The sequence below is a fragment of the Cygnus olor genome, chromosome 1, assembly GCF_009769625.2.
Source record: "Cygnus olor isolate bCygOlo1 chromosome 1, bCygOlo1.pri.v2, whole genome shotgun sequence".
In the NCBI taxonomy this organism is placed as follows: Eukaryota; Metazoa; Chordata; class Aves; order Anseriformes; family Anatidae; genus Cygnus; species Cygnus olor.
Window position 1 is genome coordinate 8,854,721 of NC_049169.1, and position 17,932 is coordinate 8,872,652.

Consider the following 17,932-nt stretch of genomic DNA (forward strand, 5'->3'; position numbering starts at 1 on the left):
GTGCTCCTTGATCTTACTATTTTTCCTTGCTTTCCATTTTTCTGCTATGAATTACTAAGTTCTTAGTGAAAAAAAAAGGAGAAAGTAATTTTACTGGTGGGAAAACTGAGAACTGAATGTTACAAATAGTAGGGTAATGGCATAGCTGGGATTAGAGTGTCTCCTAGTTTACTTCAACATTTTTGGATCATGTTGCCCTCTTTACTGCGCACGTTTTATGATCACATTAGGCTAAGACAGGAATCCATTTATTTATTTATTTTTTTAATCATGCAGAGTAGCCTTTCATGGAGGAGAGTTTCTCAGGGGGAGCACTTTGCATATGCCAGTGTGACAATGGGCTTACAGCTCAATCTGGCTTTGTTCTTTGGGTGTTTCAGTTGGAACTGTTTTATGGGGAATACATTAACATCAGTGAGTTTAAGCTTCTGAATTATGGTCTGCTTGCTTCACAAAGTCTTAATGAGACATTTTGACATCAAAGATATTCTAATTTTATTGCATGCCTTCTTCTATGAAGCATCAGTACAACAAAAATGTACAACATAGAATAAAGTAAGGGAAGAAAGCAGACTTGCTGCATCAAGTAGCTGATTAAAATCAATGTATTTTTCTCTAAGTGCTTCCATCCACCTCTTATTCCTTCAGCATAGGAAGGAAACAATGTCTTTCTTCACAGGACTTAAATTCAGTGAGTGAGTGATACAAGACATGCTGATCAGCTGATGTCCGTCACTCCAGATACGGACACATCCTGCTGGTGCTGCATGTACCACTAATGAAACACTTTGGGGTTTCTCGTACCAGAGACTGTACTGATAGAGAAGTGCTGAAGCACGTGTGCAGTGTCAAGCACATGAGAGGTTCCAGTGAAACCCCCAGGGCTGCTGAAAGCCGTCGACCTCAATGGGACACTCAAGTGTTTGCTGCTGGCACGAGCGTGACTATCTTGGGGATGTGGAGCTGGGAGGAATCAGACTGGTCAATTGGTCTCACTCCCTGCTATCACAAACAAATACCTCATACAGCAGTTATTCCTTTAATAACCCAGTCCAACTCTGTTGAAAGGGGCATTGTGGGATACTTTATGCAACTTCTGTAGGATGGTCTTTAATACCAGAATCTTACTACTCTGATGTTTCAGTTTTTTTTTTTTTTTTTTTTTAATTTATGATCTATATTTATTTATGTCCAGATTATATCAATTTCCTCTTACTATTTATAACTCTGTTTTTCAAAATGCTTTGATTCTTCCTGTGGATTTGGAAGTCTTCATTTTTATTACTTATGCTTCTTAATTTTGTGTCATCTCCAAATTTTGCTGCAGAGTGCTGTGTTTTTGCCAAGACTACTGAGGAGTACATGAAATAATATGAGCTATGACATTATTTCTTGAATAACTCCATGAGTAACTTCCTACCACAAGTTCTTTATTTATCAGGCCATTTTTTTCTTATTAATAATTATCTATTTTCCCTGGCTGAGCTAATCAATTTCCATGTGGCAACTTACAAAATGCTTTATTGAAGCCTTGATAAAGAGGATCTTTACCACATTAATGTTCAATTCAGCTATGTTATTAAGGAAAGGTACAACATTAGCCAGGAGCAATGCCTCTTTACTAATTTATATTGTGTAATATCATATTTGATATTCACTAGAAACTTAAGTTATCCCTTCCATACAAATTTGTTCTGAAGCTTTGCAAACAGATGAAATAAGACCAATAGGACTGTAACTTACTTAGATATCTTATGTTCTTCTTTCTGTGTGTGTCGTGATGATGTGTAGTAATTTCCATTCTTTTGGAAAAGCTTTGCATCATCCCAGGTTTAGTAGCTTCATTAGAAATGATTCTTGGAAAACCTCTAATCTAATAAAACAGTTTCTTTGGAATCAGAACACAATGTTTTGTCTTTGAGCCATCACTTCACCAAGGGGTTTATAGTCTAAGTGTTAGCCTAGAAACAAAAGTGGTTAGAGAAAGTTAGGTACAGAAGAACACGGGAAATACTAGCTCATAACCAGTATTGTTAATTCATGACAGATGGCAGCTGAAATGAAACTCACAGAACTGTGTCTAGGTAATATTTATAAATACTTATAATGGTATATATAGCATTCACCAATCAATTTATGTATCTAAATCATCTATATTTTTAAAAAATTCATTTTTTTTTCTTTTCACTCTTCTCACAGTAAAAATGTATGATTGGAGGAAGGAAAAATGTTACTTTTAGAACTTACTCTGCTTCTGATCTGAAAAATATCTTTGTGGTTCCTATTGTTTTGTTTTAATCAGAAATGAATTTCCAGCTACCCTTTAATGTGATACCTTATCTGTCCTACGCTTCTGTGTTACTTAATTTTGTTCTCCTGGGAGGTTTTCTTTCACTCTGCTAGCAGAGAACTTATTAGCTTACAGTTATTTGGAGATTTTAATTTCTTTCCTGTTGCTAAATTTAAGAAAATATTTGTGCAATTATTTAAAAGTAATGGTAAGGTATTTTGTTTTTAATTGGTCCATAAAAGATAAAATCAGGAAACCAGGACAGTAGTGCTAACCTTTGGAATTTTGATATGGATATTTCACAAGGAAAATAAGCTGAAGCTTAAGAGAAGAAGATAATCCTGTTTATAGAAGAACATTGTTCATGTATTTCATTATTATATTGTTCATGTATTTCAACTAGTTAGAGTCTTCCCTTAAATTGAGTAATCGTACTTAGCTATTCTAAGATTTCTCCAGACGCTACAGATATAGACCATGAAATATATCATATATATATATAATTTATGCTGTTTGAAACATGAAATGATTCTGGATTTCCATGTGAATATCATTATCATTGTTTTTATTGTTATTGTTGATACTGATGCTGTTATTTTCCTTTGAGGCTCAAGTTGATTTAAAAGTTAGTTGGATCACTTAGCTACACTTTTCATTGACTCTTGTGGCCTTGTATAATGCTAAATACTGAGGCTGTTGAGTAGCCAGAATGTGAGACAATTGATTTTTCTATCATAACTGACTGTGGTCTTTTTCTTTTACAATGGCAGGGAGTATGTATGTCTCATCCTGACTGGTTCAGTTTGTATGACAAACACTATTTCCCATGAAGGAATCTTAACAAGAATTAACAAGAATTGAGGGTAGAGTCCATTAATATACCTGATGTCTTCAAGTCTGGATGTTTTCCAATATAACTGGAACTCCCAAAGCAAGGGTCCAGTACTTCTGTGTAGTTGGCAGGAAGAGGCAGGCATTTTTGAAAGCCTACAGGAGATCTTGTCTACATAACCAGATACCTAAACAACTTTGGGAGCAAAAGAGGAAAAAAAAAAAAGCTGTCCCACTCCACCCAGACAGAGGACAGATAAATTCACTGGCACTAGCTTCAGCTCTTCCCAATGTTTTTGCAATGTTCCCAGTGCTTCTTGCTGTACTTTCTGGAGTTGTACACCACGTAATCCAGACATGCTGGTGTGGCTGATTTCCAACTGCATTTTCGTACCTGGATGCTATCATGACATCATTCTGAGAAAATGCTCTGGGAAAGTAAATTTTTACTCAGTGCAGAGATGTTTTTATACTGCCTTATCTCTGACTTTAAGTAAATGTTGCTGTAAAGGGTTAGGGTTTATATAACTTAAAATACATTATCTTTACTATTAGCCTCTAATCACAAAGGTAACTGTAAATTCACTGAGAGGAAATTAATTTCCTTGCAGAAAGCCAACACATCCATTAGCACTGGGAAGAGAAGAGAAAGAAATGAAATAAAAAGATGGTTTCCATATTGAGAGGAACATTGACTGTGTGTTTGGGACTGTGATAAAGCCATTCAACACAGGGCACTCTAGCTTTCCATCCCAGTGTGGGTCTAAGCCTGTGTATGGGGCAAGCCACATCTTAAAAGGTGCCACCATCTGGGCGAACAAAAAGGAATATTACAGAAGCTAACTCCTCTCACACATTTTCGAGTTATTTGTCCTTCTTGGAAGATCCTTTTTAATGACTATTATAACAAAATTTTATTCATATATTCACTACTCACTATTTAGGATTTTACCAAGTGTGATTTGAGACTCGAGTAAAAAAGCATGTATGACTACTAGCAATCTTCATATTGGTCTCTGGGATGTAAGGCAATTTCCTAACTAATATTTGCTCTAAAATTAGTGTGATTTGTTGTTATAAATCATGAGAAATGGTTGTAGCTGTCTTTCATCAAAAGAAGGAAAAAAAGATCCATGCTTAGCATAATGCTTTTGAAAGACTTGGTATTCAGCTTCTTGTTTGAATTTGGTAGAATCAAAAATATACTGCATAATTTCCCGCTCTACTCTGCGCTGGTGCGGCCTCACCTCGAGTACTGTGTGCAGTTCTGGGCACCACAGTACAAAAAGGATGTGAAACTGTTGGAGAGTGTCCAGAGGAGGGCGACAAAGATGGCGAAGGGCCTAGAGGGGAAGACGTATGAGGAGTGGCTGAGGTCACTGGGCCTGTTCAGCCTGCAGAAGAGGAGGCTGAGGGGGGACCTCATTGCAGTCGGCAACTTCCTCGCGAGGGGGAGTGGAGAGGCAGGCACTGACCTATTCTTCGTAATCACCAGTGATAGGACCTGCGGGAACGGTGTTAAGCTGAGGCAGGGGAAATTTAGACTGGACACCAGGAAGAGGTTCTTCACCGAGAGGGTGGTCGCACACTGGAACAGGCTCCCCAGTGAAGTAGTCACTGCACCAAGCCTGTCTGAATTTAAGAAGAGATTGGACTGTGCACTTAGTCAGATGGTCTAAACTTTTGGGTAGACCTGTGCGGTGCTAGGAGTTGGACTTGATGATCCTTATGAGTCCCTTCCAACTCGGGATATTCTATGATTCTATGATATCAAATTCTAACTGTTTAATTGAAATCAATGAACCAGAAATGGAGCTGTTGCTCTTTGACTTTTCACCACTAATATCATTGGGGTTACAGTAACAGATAATGATTTGTCATCTGGCTCCATCTGCACTTAAACCTAATATATAGAATTCTATAATACAAATAAAAAGAAAGAGAAACAGTAATAATATATGCTGCAAATTATCTAAGGTATATGATTATCCTCTAAACTCCTATGTCATTTTCTAAATCTGTATGTTTCACTCAGTAAACTCAGTTATTGTTGACTGATGACGTTTTAAAACAATGTGCTATTAATTTCTGTCAAATGTACTTGTTCTACAAATTTCCCGTCAGCTACCTTTAGTTTTTCAAACAAAACTTCTTTTCATTTGGAAATTGGCAGTAACAGCTCACTATTTTTCTATAACTGCTTTGCCAAGTTCACTGGACCAAATTCATCACAAATGTAAATTGCCTTGTTCTGCAGTCAGTTTAGTTTCAAGATGATTTGGCTCATCTAATCTTTGAGAAAAGCATGTGGTTCATAATGCTTACAAGGTGTGTTAGATGGATCAGCTAAGTACTTTTAAAAGGTAGGTATACACAAAGACGAAATTAACAAAGAACAGGGGATTTGATTTTAAAGCCTTGATACTAGTGACAAAAACCTGTACTCAAAGCCACATTCACTTCTACTCACATAAATTCCTTTGACATGCATAAGTCTGTTTTAACTGTTCATTGGAGGAAATAGCTAAGCAGCAATCAGAGGACTATTTATAATATATATCTTAATAATATATCTTTGTATTATTTAAATTCTCTTCCAGATTTACTGGCCTGCAGCAAAAGAAAAGGTGGAGTTATGCAAATTAGCTGGGAAAGATGCCCATGTAAGTATAGTATCTATATTTTTATTATTGCTGATAATACTGTGCATCCATATACTTGTTTCTAAATGCACTATATAGGTTAGTAAGCTGCTTTGACACTTTTTTTTTTTTCAGGATTAATTGAAAAAAATTTTGTTTTAATTTAAAAGTCATTGAATTTATTTAAATGTTAATGCTTCAAGAAAAATAGTCAATATTAAGAGCAGCAATCATGCTCAGCCATCCTTGTATGTAACGAATGCAGTTGAGAGACGAATGGACTTTCCTCTGAAATTTATTGTGGGAAAGGTTCCCCTGAAATCCTTTCTTTCCCATTGCACTGCTCCTCTTTTCTTGAAAATATCCTGAATGTAACTTCATTATAATTCATTGGTGAATCAGAGTAGCAGTGGACACTACAAATTAACTTAATTTGTAGACAGCTGCAGCTAAGGTTAAAACAAAATCTCAGACTCGTTAGCTTTTCCCTGGAACCACAAATCTTCTTTAAAAAGTCTCTGTGTATATAAGGTGCATTCATATATACAATAAAACTTTCATATCTCTTTTGCATAGCACAGATTACATCGTGTCTAGAGTCCACTATAAATGTAAACATTTCCCAGCTGTATAATAAAATTTCTTCCTTTTCTCTCCACAAATCCCGTGCTTTCTGTCCAGCTTGTCTGTTACCAAGGTGGACTCCAGCTCAGAACACTCTCTGTGCTCTTGTCTGAGGAATTTCAACTTTTTATCCTAACTTATTGCTACCCTTATCTTTACAGCAGACAAGAGCTAAACAACACCTCTGCTGAGCACTGGGAAAGTTCTGATACTGGTCTATGTGGAGGATTTGTGCTGATCTATTCCTATGCTAAGACAAAAGAAAAGGCACCAGAGAATATTAGTTTCTAACATACATCATAACTGTCTCCTTTTTGCTTCCTGCATTGTCTCTGCACTTAGGTGTAGGATGGTCTCTTGGACCTATACGTAACTCTTGTGCATTGCCTAAGTACCTTGTTATATGTGCACATATTTCTTTAATTTTGGGGAAAACTACAACTTGCCTTTATATCCAACTCATCCTTACAGTAAGTGGCAGCCATCTGTGCTGCTTTCCAGTCACGACCAAGCCCAGTTAGAGCCAAGACTGACCTGATTATCCCGAAGGACTCACAGAAATCCCAAATAAAGGTGACCAGCTGTGGTTGGTGCAAAGAGAGGTCACTTGCACAAAACATCCCCTTGGAAGTATGGTGAAGCCCTTCAGATTGCCACAAGGATTTCTATCATGTAATCTTCAGTGCTAAAGCTTGTGCAGAACCCTTAATCAGGAGCAAAGGCAAGAGGATTCTTAGGCAGATTAATCCAGTGGCTATCTAACTTTTGTTGACGGAGGATGTGTCCACAGCACACGCTGAGCAGATGTCCTCCAAACTGTACTGTTACCACATAGCTTCTCGTGGCTGTAAGCATTACAACAGAAGGGCTTACAAATCTGATTGATGAGCTGCCTGGTACATAGCCACTGCAAAATTTTAGCCATCACAACTTTGAGCTATCTAGTAAACAGTCACTGCTACAGTAGTTTTGAGGTTAAATACAAGGATACTATGGCTAAAACCTAGTACAATAATGTCAAAGAGAAAAATAAACATGAAAATTAACATTTCTCTCCTTTCCCTTCACAACAGACAGACTGTGCCAATTTTATCAGGGTTCTTCAGCCCTACAACCGAACCCATGTTTACATGTGTGGCACAGGAGCATTTCACCCTCTCTGTGGATACATTGAACTTGGCACTCACAAAGAGGTAATTTAATTTCCTTGCTACTCTGACATGGCAAGGAGTAACCCTTGTCTTGTTTAGCATTCATCACAGATTGGAAAATACCCTGAGTGTATAAAAAATGAACTGACAGCAGCTTGCATAAATAACAGAGTAAATGGTGGATTTTTTAGGTCAGACGGGAACTCGTGTTCTCAGATTTGATATGTGTGTATCGCTTTTGAACAAAGCACTTTCCTTGGTAAGACTTAATACACAACGTTCTTTGGAATGACACTTCCACATGATTAACTAAGTGAAGAGCACATTTAACCCAGATGTCCTTCTTTCTAGTAAGTCATTTCCGCACATATTTTCTGCTTACATACACACACACACACATGCAGAGTTCAAGACGACATTCATTGCTCTACTTTTTAAGGTATACATATCCCCTGCTCCTCAGGGATTGTTTCCCTGTAAGGGTAGTACAGAGTTTGTAAATGGTCTCCGAGCTGAAGGATGGTATCTCAGGCTTTGCAGCTGGTTTGCAGCCCTCTCACTGAAGAAATGCTGGGTATCCTCCATCACAAGTGGTGTATTCCTGGACTGAATTTAGCGGCTGATTGGTCTTCATTTGCTGGTGACAAGGAAATCTCTATCCTAAGTGGCGAATGTTTGAGACCTAACCCCCACAACAGAAGCATTTTGGTGTTGTGTCAAGCAGCCACTTAGTACACAAGTCTCTTTTTAACTCCTATATGTATCACACGTTGGCTATATTTATAACACTGGCTCTGTTCTCAGACAGTGTCTGGATGTGACCTGTCTGGCTGCTTGCCTGCACTGCAGGCTTACTGTGCTGCTGTAGAAATAGCTTTCTCTTTTCTCGGGGTCTAAGTGAAATTCTAGAATATAAGAAAAGAGTTTTAATGATGTGTTATTAAATGCAATACCCTGAAATATGTACACATTGGATTTATTCTGACGTACAAAATCAAGGGCAGATGCTCCCAGGGAAAAATAATAAATAAATAAATAAATAAATAAATAAAAATGTGAGGAATGGGTATTAATGCTAGCCCTGCCTGAGACCCATTTTATTCCATAAAATTGCGGGTTGATTGACCAGGGGTCTGCTAAAGTTGCAGAGAACTGAACTATCTGAAATCTGCACTGTGGTGTTCTTTTCCTAATAAGCCATTAATACAAACATATACTGAATAATTGGGCTTGCAAAGAAGTATTTTTTTCTTTTTTTTTCTTTTTTTTTCTTCATTTCCTTGAATATTCCAATTGAAACAACTGGATCCCTTGTATTATGCTGATTCCTTAGCCTGAATGATTAAATATAAAGCTGAACTGAGCAGAACAGCTCTCAGCAAAAGTTTAAGTAAGGCTCTGGCTTACCTCTGGATCATTAACGAGATGCCTTATCCACTCCACCATTGCAACTTAATTACTGAAGGTTGTTTTCATCAGACTTTATAAAATCATGGAGTTGGCCTGATTGTTCAGTCTGGCAGTTAGTCTAGACAAGGGGTCTGTCTCAATTAGACATGACCAATTACCTTATGAGAGGAAATGGAAGAAGAATTCCCAAATTGTATTTCCTAATCCCCTCACTGTCTCCCAGTCCTGCCTCTCCTGCACTGACTGGTTGCTCAGCTGTAGTGGTGAGCTGTGCAGCATTCACTACTCCCACCTCCTCTGACGGTGGAGATCTACAACCGCCTACTGAAATAACAGTTTGAATGAGACATGGTTTAGTGGGTAATATTGGTGATAGGGGGATGGTTGGACCAGATGATCTTGGATGTCTTTTCCAGCCTTAATGATTCTATTATTCAATGTTTTCCCTTTCTTCCTGGGATACCAAACACCATATAGCCACTGTCCTGGCACTGCCTGTCCAGATAAATCTGACAATAGCACAAGGGTGCTGGGTCTGTTCTCCTTGCAAACCCGTTGATCTGAATTTGACAGACAGTAGTTGAAAATGTTTCCTGGTTGCTGGAACTGAAGCCAGGAGTCCTGTATGGAAATTCAGAATGCTTATGTTGCAGATTTTTTTTTTTTTTTAAAAATCTCTGGCTTGTAAGGATGAATAGTGGATGTTTGGTAATTAGCAACCTCTACAGGAAGCTGTGGGATGCTTGGGAGAGCCAAGGCCTGAGATAGCCTCACAGAGGCCGTGCAATCAGGCAGTGCCCTGATGACCTTTGGAAGCAGCAGAGGATCTGCCCAGTGGTCTGCTGGCCTGTGCCAGTGCTGCAAAAACAGAAGGGAAAAGAGTGTGGATCAGGTGACTCAAAACCACAGTACACACTGCTTTTGAAGCAGTACAAATCCCCTACGGGATCACACAATTAAAGGGGATTTAAGTCCTAGTCTTGCTATTACTGAAGTCACTGCCAAAACTTCTCTTGGCTGGTAAAGACAAGGCTTGGCCCGGTTGGTGCCATGAGCCACAGCTCTCCAAGGGATGCTCTTTTCTTTGAAAGCTTTGTCCAAAGTGAAAGCAGGAGTTTAATTCTGTGTGAATGCCTGGTAGTGTCCATTAGTTTGTCTGGGTGAAGTCTGGAATACCTGATGGTGATCTACAAAGCCCTTGGTCTCTGGAGTACTGCTGGATATTGGGACAGTCTTTTGGCATGTGACACTGCAAAGGTCCTCTGAGCAGCTCAGGATTGAATTTCTTGGAAGAAATGAGAATGGGACATTAGCAATGTATTGTCAGCAAAATAATGCTCAGTTTTTGATTTAGTTTTGTCCTCACGGTGCTGTGGCCCAGTTCAGTAGCCTGAGAGTTTGGTTTACCTGATATCCACAGGTTTGAGAGGATAACAAGGGTTCTTGTTGGATTATTAAATTCTGATTTATAGCAGCCAGCATTGCTGGAGAAAATGGAATTTATCTTCGTAGATTGGAATTGATTCCTTCTCCCTCTTAAGTAAGGAGCTTAATTATTAAACATCCTGGGCTTTTGTCCTCTAAGCCTAGAGAATTTAGGAGACTTCTCAACGAAATAGAACAGCTTAGTTATTTATAATCTGATGCACTATTAGCATGAATTGAATTAATGTGTTATGAAGTCTGATCTTATGTGTCTATCTTTGGGCATAGTAAGCTCAGCTGCACTCTTCAGTCCTCTTGCAAGGCAGAGGTATAGAAATAAATAATTAAAGTAACTTCACTCTTTTTTAAATAATGGTTTAAATCATAGTTGTATCTTTGAAACTAACTTCAAAAGTTGTGCCTCTACAATTAACATTAAACCCACAATAATTTTATTCCTGACCACTAGTCAGGTCATGTGGTTTTTAAATGTCACTGTACATAGAAGAGTATATTAACAACACCTCTGTAGGCAATCTCCCTTCTCTAAAAAGAGTAAAATTGTGAAAATCAAGTCTCTGTACCTACAAAGATTTCATTTATCTGAGTAATCATTTTGCCTTCTGAGGACATTTGGGTTTCAGTTAAGTGTGCTTTTAGGAAGCTAGTGAAAGGAGCAAGTGAAACTGACCACTTTAGCAATTCAAAACTATAGCAAAACTTCAAATTAATGCTTACAAAAATTGAATCAGAAATATAAGATTCCCCACTGAAATCATCAGGAATGATTTTAAAATAATTTATTTTCTTAATCTCCCTCTATGCCCTTGTTCTGAGACCTAAGCATTAATCACACTGTATTTGGGAACTTTAAGGAAGGATCTATTCTAATATCTCTTGTATCATTAGCCTTGTTAAAAATAACAAGAGAGAACATATGCTGCTCTTATTCAAAGGGGGCTGAACTGTGTCTGCCACAAACATTATTCAGCAGTCCCTAGAGAAATTTAGGAGTCAGCCAGAATCCCATCTGGGTCTCCTGTTGCAACACAGTCTATCAGCACTTTCTCAAATAGAAGCCAGTGCCTTTTAAGTACAATTCAGCCTTTAATTTGAATAGAAATGAGCATTGTATCTTTTTTTCTGAAAATCGTTTTATTTTTCCAAGATTTATTTTTTGCTATGGAGTGAACAAGATACATTAAAACAATGAGTGAAAAAAAACAGTAAAATCCAGATATAAAACAGAGACATGGACTGTAAACATCAATGCTGACATGACAGCTACATGATCTAATACACCTTCACTTCATATGTTAGCAGAACAGTCTGTCTGAGTGAGTTTTTCTCTGCAGCTACGCCAGGCTAATGAATATGTGTTTGTTCTCAGGAGACAATATTCAGACTGGATACTCAGAACTTGGAGTCGGGCAGGTTGAAATGCCCCTTTGATCCTCAGCAGCCGTTTGCATCTGTGATGGCAGGTAAGAAACCATCAGAGCCAGGCGCTCGGTGGCTTCATGGGCAGACACCAGAGTCAGAGGCTCAGCAGATGTCACTGGTGGAGAAACTCTGGCCGTGGTCTTGCTTCCGATGCTGCTTTGTGCTCTGGGACCTGGGGGAGCCTTCAGACTGCAGACACCAAACAGTTGAAAGTGCAGCAACACAAACAGAGAAATTTGAGTGGCTGTGAAACCTCTGAGCAGGGTTTCATTCTCACCCAGTCATTTCTCCGTTAAGAAGACAACAACAACAAAAACCAAACACATGGACAGACAATGTTTCAAGCGTTTCTGGGCCTCTTTCCACAATTATCAATATGTTCTGCCCTTTGAAGTCTGCTGACATCCACTATTTCCATAAATACATTTCCGAGGTTTCTATTTACTCGAGTAGCCACTTCTGAAGCTGGAAGCCTAAGAACCAGATAGTGCAATCTGCCTGTTGCGTGCATCACAGCACTGTGTGGTCTGACATTTGGTGCCGAGGAATGTCAGCTTGACCTCCGGATTTCAAACCACTATAAGAGCTACTTTTGTCATGGCTTGGTTCATAGCTTTGGACAATTTTCATTTAACTTGTCCATCAAGCCTATGAATACAAGATAAGAGTGAAGCACCATGACGTTTTCATTTACAGCCAAAGAGCAGTGGTGACAATGCTTTGAAGTATTGGTCACTCTGTGTTATAAAAAGAATATGACTAATGTTCAGTCTTTATTCTCAGATAATAAGATAGATGATTTGTGATTCTGACCCAACAGATGGGGCAGGACTTCCTTTATTAAAAACAATAGATTAAAGCCAGTGCTTATTCTTCTCAGGGACCCCTAGAACTGTTTAATGACCGTGACGTCTATTTTTAAAATGGAATTCTAGAAACTTTACCTATTTTTTTTCTTAATGCAATATAGCTCCATGATTTATTATAGAGTTGGCTAATTTAAGTAGCACTCTAGTACATCAACTTCTTTATTAAATCTTGTGAAATCAAGAAGCTGCTGTGCTTTAGCTAACTAAACCATGAACTTTGGTACATAAGAATTTTCAGGCTAGATAAAATTAATGATTGGGCTGTACCAGCATCCCTTCCCTGATTATGCCTGGTGTCAAGTGCTTCGCAATAACGTACAAGGAGCATTGTAAAGAGTTACAGGCCTTACCAGAGAATGCATTCTTGACCTATCTTTGGATGATTAATTTATTCCCAAAAGTGCTAGGAGAGCAGTATAGCTCATGGATAAGATACTGCACTGGGACTAGGGGAGCTCAGTTCCCATCTCTGCTACTGGAGAAAGGAATAGCCTTTGGAACATTATTTATTTCTGCTTGGTTTTATTTATCTGCAAAATGGCAATAAAAATTACTTACATCCTTCAAAAAGACCTGTGTAATCAGGTATAAATACGAGCTAAATAGTATTTCCTTATATTTCCATTCCTGTACGTAGGTTAATATAAGTGAGTAATTTTCATTCTAATACCTAATCTCTCTGAATTGTGCACAGTGTTTCAACACAAGTAAATTCCACAGATTAATTATACGCTATTGGAAAAGCTAGTCTTTCCAGCTAAAAATCACCTGCTCATCATCCATCTTCTATTACAAATTACTGCTCACCAAAACCATTCTGTAAATAACTGGAACTTGGACTGAAAGATACCAAAAGCCATAAGAAGTGCTGAAAGCGCCTTGTCAGCAGAACCTAGGCAAGGATGAGCAATTTCTGTTAGTCCTTCAGGTTTATTGATCACTGAGTGCCTGTCAGTTAGCAAACACCAATTACCCTGCCCATTCCTCATTATGACAAATACTGTACCAAATGCACTATTGTTTCTTTACAAAGGCGACATGCTGTCTGAAAGATGTGTTTTCCAATACTGTCAAGGAAATAATGCATAAGTAACAGTAATATTGAAGTAAAAAGGAAGCTGACAGATCTTTTTTGGCCAAATAAGGTGCTTGTGGGCCACTGGGTTGTGGGGTTTTTGGTTTGTTTTGAGTTTTTTGGGTGTTTTTTGTTTGATTGTTTGTTTGTTTTTAGCGTGTTTATAAATTTTGCAAATGAAATGATACAACATTTGTGTTGATTGATATTTATTCTGAGTTTGCTCTCAACAAAGGACTTCTCACTAAAATATATTGTAAAATGTTTCTACTCAGAGCATCAGAAAACCTGGAAAGGTAATTTTATGTATCACACAGATCATGCAGCTTTTTGTATGGTTAAGGTTCACTTTTTACAAACTGATTTACTGTTGCAAGCCATTAAACAAAAACAAAACTTCTCTGACCAATAAAGCTATCTTGTTATTTTTGCAGAAATAAAAGAGAATTGTAAAATGCACAATGTGGTTAAAAAAAATCAAAAAAAAAATCACAGTCACTCTTTGCTTCCTTTTAGAAAAATACTGAGATCTGAAGGAAAGCAGAAAATATGGTACAATTCTTAAAGTTGTGAAGTTTTACATTGTTCAGAAAGCTGACAAATGTAAATAGTAACTGCAATTATAACAAACAAACTACAGTTCTTAACAAGACAAATTCTGGCTGCCTTATTCAATCAAGATGTCTCATTTATTTTGGTGGAACTACTCACTATGTTAAAATGATCACAGTTTGGGTCTGTAGGCATATTCCTACCATTCACATGTTACACAGTTGAGAAGGATTCCACTAGTGCCTAAATTCCTCTTCATGAATGAAGTGTCAGGCAGAGATCCCTACTTCAGGAAAGGGCCAAGACGAGAAGCTCCTGTGGTGGAGTATCCATTGTGTTCCAGCTCCAGCCCAGGAGCAGCAAAGCCATGTGTGCTGGCAAGGCTGGGACATGAGAGCTAGCTTGGATTGGTAGATGGTCCTCTCCACATCATGCCCCCCAGGCTCATGGGGCAGGATTTTCAGTTTGGATATTCTTATATCCCCTTAGCCCGAAGCTTATCAAAGCCTGGAAGGGAGGCTTTTTTAGATGCCTAAAAGATCTGAAAATTAGACATGGACTTCTTCACTTCTCAGACATGTTATTATAAATACTACTTCCATTTAAATATAAGTAATTTCACAGAAGCACAAATCCCATTAAAATATAAGACAATAACACTATAAAGCATTAAATTAGTTCATAGGCAAATTAGATGCAGGTGGTATTCACCCAACAAAACACAAATAGTTGTAATTTGTTTACTCCACAGCTGTAGAAACCCCATTTCTTTTTCATTTGCAGATGAGTATCTTTATGCTGGAACAGCTTCTGATTTTCTTGGCAAAGACACGGCTCTAACACGTTCCCTGGGCCCTTCTCACGACCACCATTACATCAGAACTGACATTTCTGAACATTACTGGCTTACTGGTAAGATCCCAAACATATGCTGTTGTCATTTGCATTGTCCCTGTCTCTCTGAAGTTAATAGCCCCTTTCTTAAATAAATATATGTCCAGTAAGTATAAATATAGATACTGTATCATGGTATCTTTGGATTATGTAGACTCTTTTGGAAGAAGCTCAGTGGAACAAAAATGCACTTGAGAAAAGTCAAAGAGGTGAAAATACTAATTAAGGAAAGAGGAGGAGAGTAAGACCTAATAGTTCTTTCCATCTTTGATCTGTACATCTGTATATAGTGCTATAATTGGAATACTATCATGACTAAAATGCTTTTATTTCCAGTCTTGTTGGAATATTTTTTTTTAATCTTTTTTCTTCCTGATGACTTGTTAAAAACTGTTCCCTCCAGTATGTTGAAATGACAGACTAGAAATTCCATGTTTTTAGGTAGGAGGTCTTCTCTCTCTCTCTCTCTCTCTCTCTAATTTTTTATTTTTTCCCCCTTTTTAGAAGGGGAAAAATACCTTTTATTGCTGTCAGGATCATTTTAAAACCACTAAGGGCACCCTAAAATAGCTTCCCAAGCAAAACACTGCTTTTTCTTGTCTGTTAAAAACATTCTGAGCTAGTAAACCCTCTAGAAAACTGGCCACATTTACACCCAGCCGGTCTCAAACCACACACAGAGTAACGTGGAAAACTTCGCTCACAAGCTAACCCTGCTCAATTAAAGCATCCTCCTTTTAGCTGTCATCTGTCTCTAAAGATGTGGCAACACAGGCCCTGATTCAGGCTGCCTGTGTAACTATTATGGGTGTATTGTAAAGCCAGGGCCTGCTGACCACAGGGTTAAGTTGTCTTCCCAGCAGACAACTTCTGAAAGGCATAATTTTACCTCTTAACTCTTTGAGACCTCAACAAGAGGAAATGTTCATATTTTTATTATTACTTCCCTACTCCTTCTCTCCCTCCTCCTAAGCTGTTGCTCTATATTTATGTCTAGATATGGCTCCATAACCTCAGGATTTCTCCTGGGGAAGGGGGAGGAAAGAAAAAACACTTCAAGTCAACTTACCTTTCCAGATCACAGTAGCCCTGCAGAGATAGAAAATCTCACACTGGAGTGCTAACTTATCCCAGTTTCATCCCCTGTACTATGGCTCAACATCTCTCTTGCCCCACCTCTGCTATCTCCTCTCTCTCATTGCTGCACGTCCTTTGTGCAGTTTAGACCAGAAATGGGCTGCATGCAGTATTGGACTGGGATGGGTCCATCCCGGAGGCAGTTCTCTAACCATGTTCCTTAACATCTGATTTTATTACTGGCTGCTTGCTGGTGCTCAGCATGGAAAGACAGTTGGGGTAGCTGCTTTCCTAAGGGATGCTATAATATCCTAAAAAGAAAGATTTACTGCAGTTTGGTCCTAAGGAGCATCTGGTGTTATCATTAGTACATATCCACATCAATGAGCATTACAGGTGGATGAAAGAGGGCTCAGTTCCCAGCACACAAGAACATATAGCTTAAATATCCAGTTCTAAACATTTCTTCATGATATTAACGATTCTTCATGAGCAGTTTGAGACCAGGGAACAGTACAAGAACATAGGATAAGCTAAAGGATTGAGAACTGTTTGTGTTTTAGTTTAGAGGCTGTGAGGAGAGGTCTGCCTTTCTTCTTTCCTATAGATTGATTCATTTTTTATTCTGTTTTCACGTAAAGCATCTGTATCTGTGAAAGATTTTTAAGGAGAATAATATATTAACATGGCTGGGGTTGAAAAACAGCTTCAGTGTGATTGCAATGTGAAAATTTACCCATGCTATGTAATCACCAAAGACCCCATATATTCTTCAGGTTTACCCTGTTTCCAGCCATATAAAAAACCACAGTCATGCTATAAGACTTCACAAACACAATCCATGCAGTGTTATACTAAGAGGCACAGGCATAAAATAAGTACTTTTAATATTTTGAAATGGTCCTTTTAAGACTGGAGAAAATTTTGAGTGCAATTCTAAATGATGGGATCAGTTCTGCAGTAAGCCATAGGGTAGCCAGTATATTGCTAGGTGATTGTGTAGCAATACCAATTTCATACATTTTGTGCTTTCAGCTGATATTGGTATAAAGAAAATATTTACTTAATTTCAGTTTTAAAACCTCCACCTCATCTAAATCCCCTCTTCCCTAAACCTACCACCCATTGACCAAGTATGTGCTAGACCTCCAGTAAAGGTCATACATACTTGAGTAATTGTACAATTAGAAATAAATTATTTCCAGGCGTGAGTCATGTTTTACTTAGGATAAGCATAAAATGTGTAACTTGTTTTTTTTCCAGTGGGCTGCAGAAGTTTTGCTATAATGCACCTTAATATTTTAAAGTGTTTTTTTTTTTTTTTATTCAATTCCTGGAAACAAGATTATTCTTTCCTGGGGGAAGGCAGAGAAAGACAAAGCACAAGGGAAAAATGCGTAGGATACCTTCCAGTTCCTTGCAGGGCATCTCTATCTTGACTAATTAAGACATGTTTTAATCTCAGTGACTGAATAGCCGCTCTGCAAAGGAGAAAGGGAGGAAGGCAGCTAATCTTTCCCATGACTCACGCTCACACAGGCTCATACTCCTGCATGCAGTGTCACTGAAGGATGCTGCCGCCACTCAGACTTCATCCTGCAGGGCTGGAGAATTGAGCACTGTCACAGCAGCTGGCCAGAGCTGCTTGT

General features: G+C 38.3%; 1 protein-coding gene across 1 annotated transcript in view; it reads left to right on the forward strand.

Annotated features, from left to right (window-relative positions):
• SEMA3D (semaphorin 3D) overlaps nucleotides 1–17,932 on the forward strand; it is a 107,833-nt gene that overhangs the window by 34,657 nt on the left and 55,244 nt on the right. Inside the window, 4 exon segments of the mRNA XM_040548169.1 lie at nucleotides 5,722–5,784; nucleotides 7,461–7,580; nucleotides 11,764–11,857; nucleotides 15,096–15,224. Coding sequence (XP_040404103.1) covers nucleotides 5,722–5,784; nucleotides 7,461–7,580; nucleotides 11,764–11,857; nucleotides 15,096–15,224 — 406 coding nt within the window.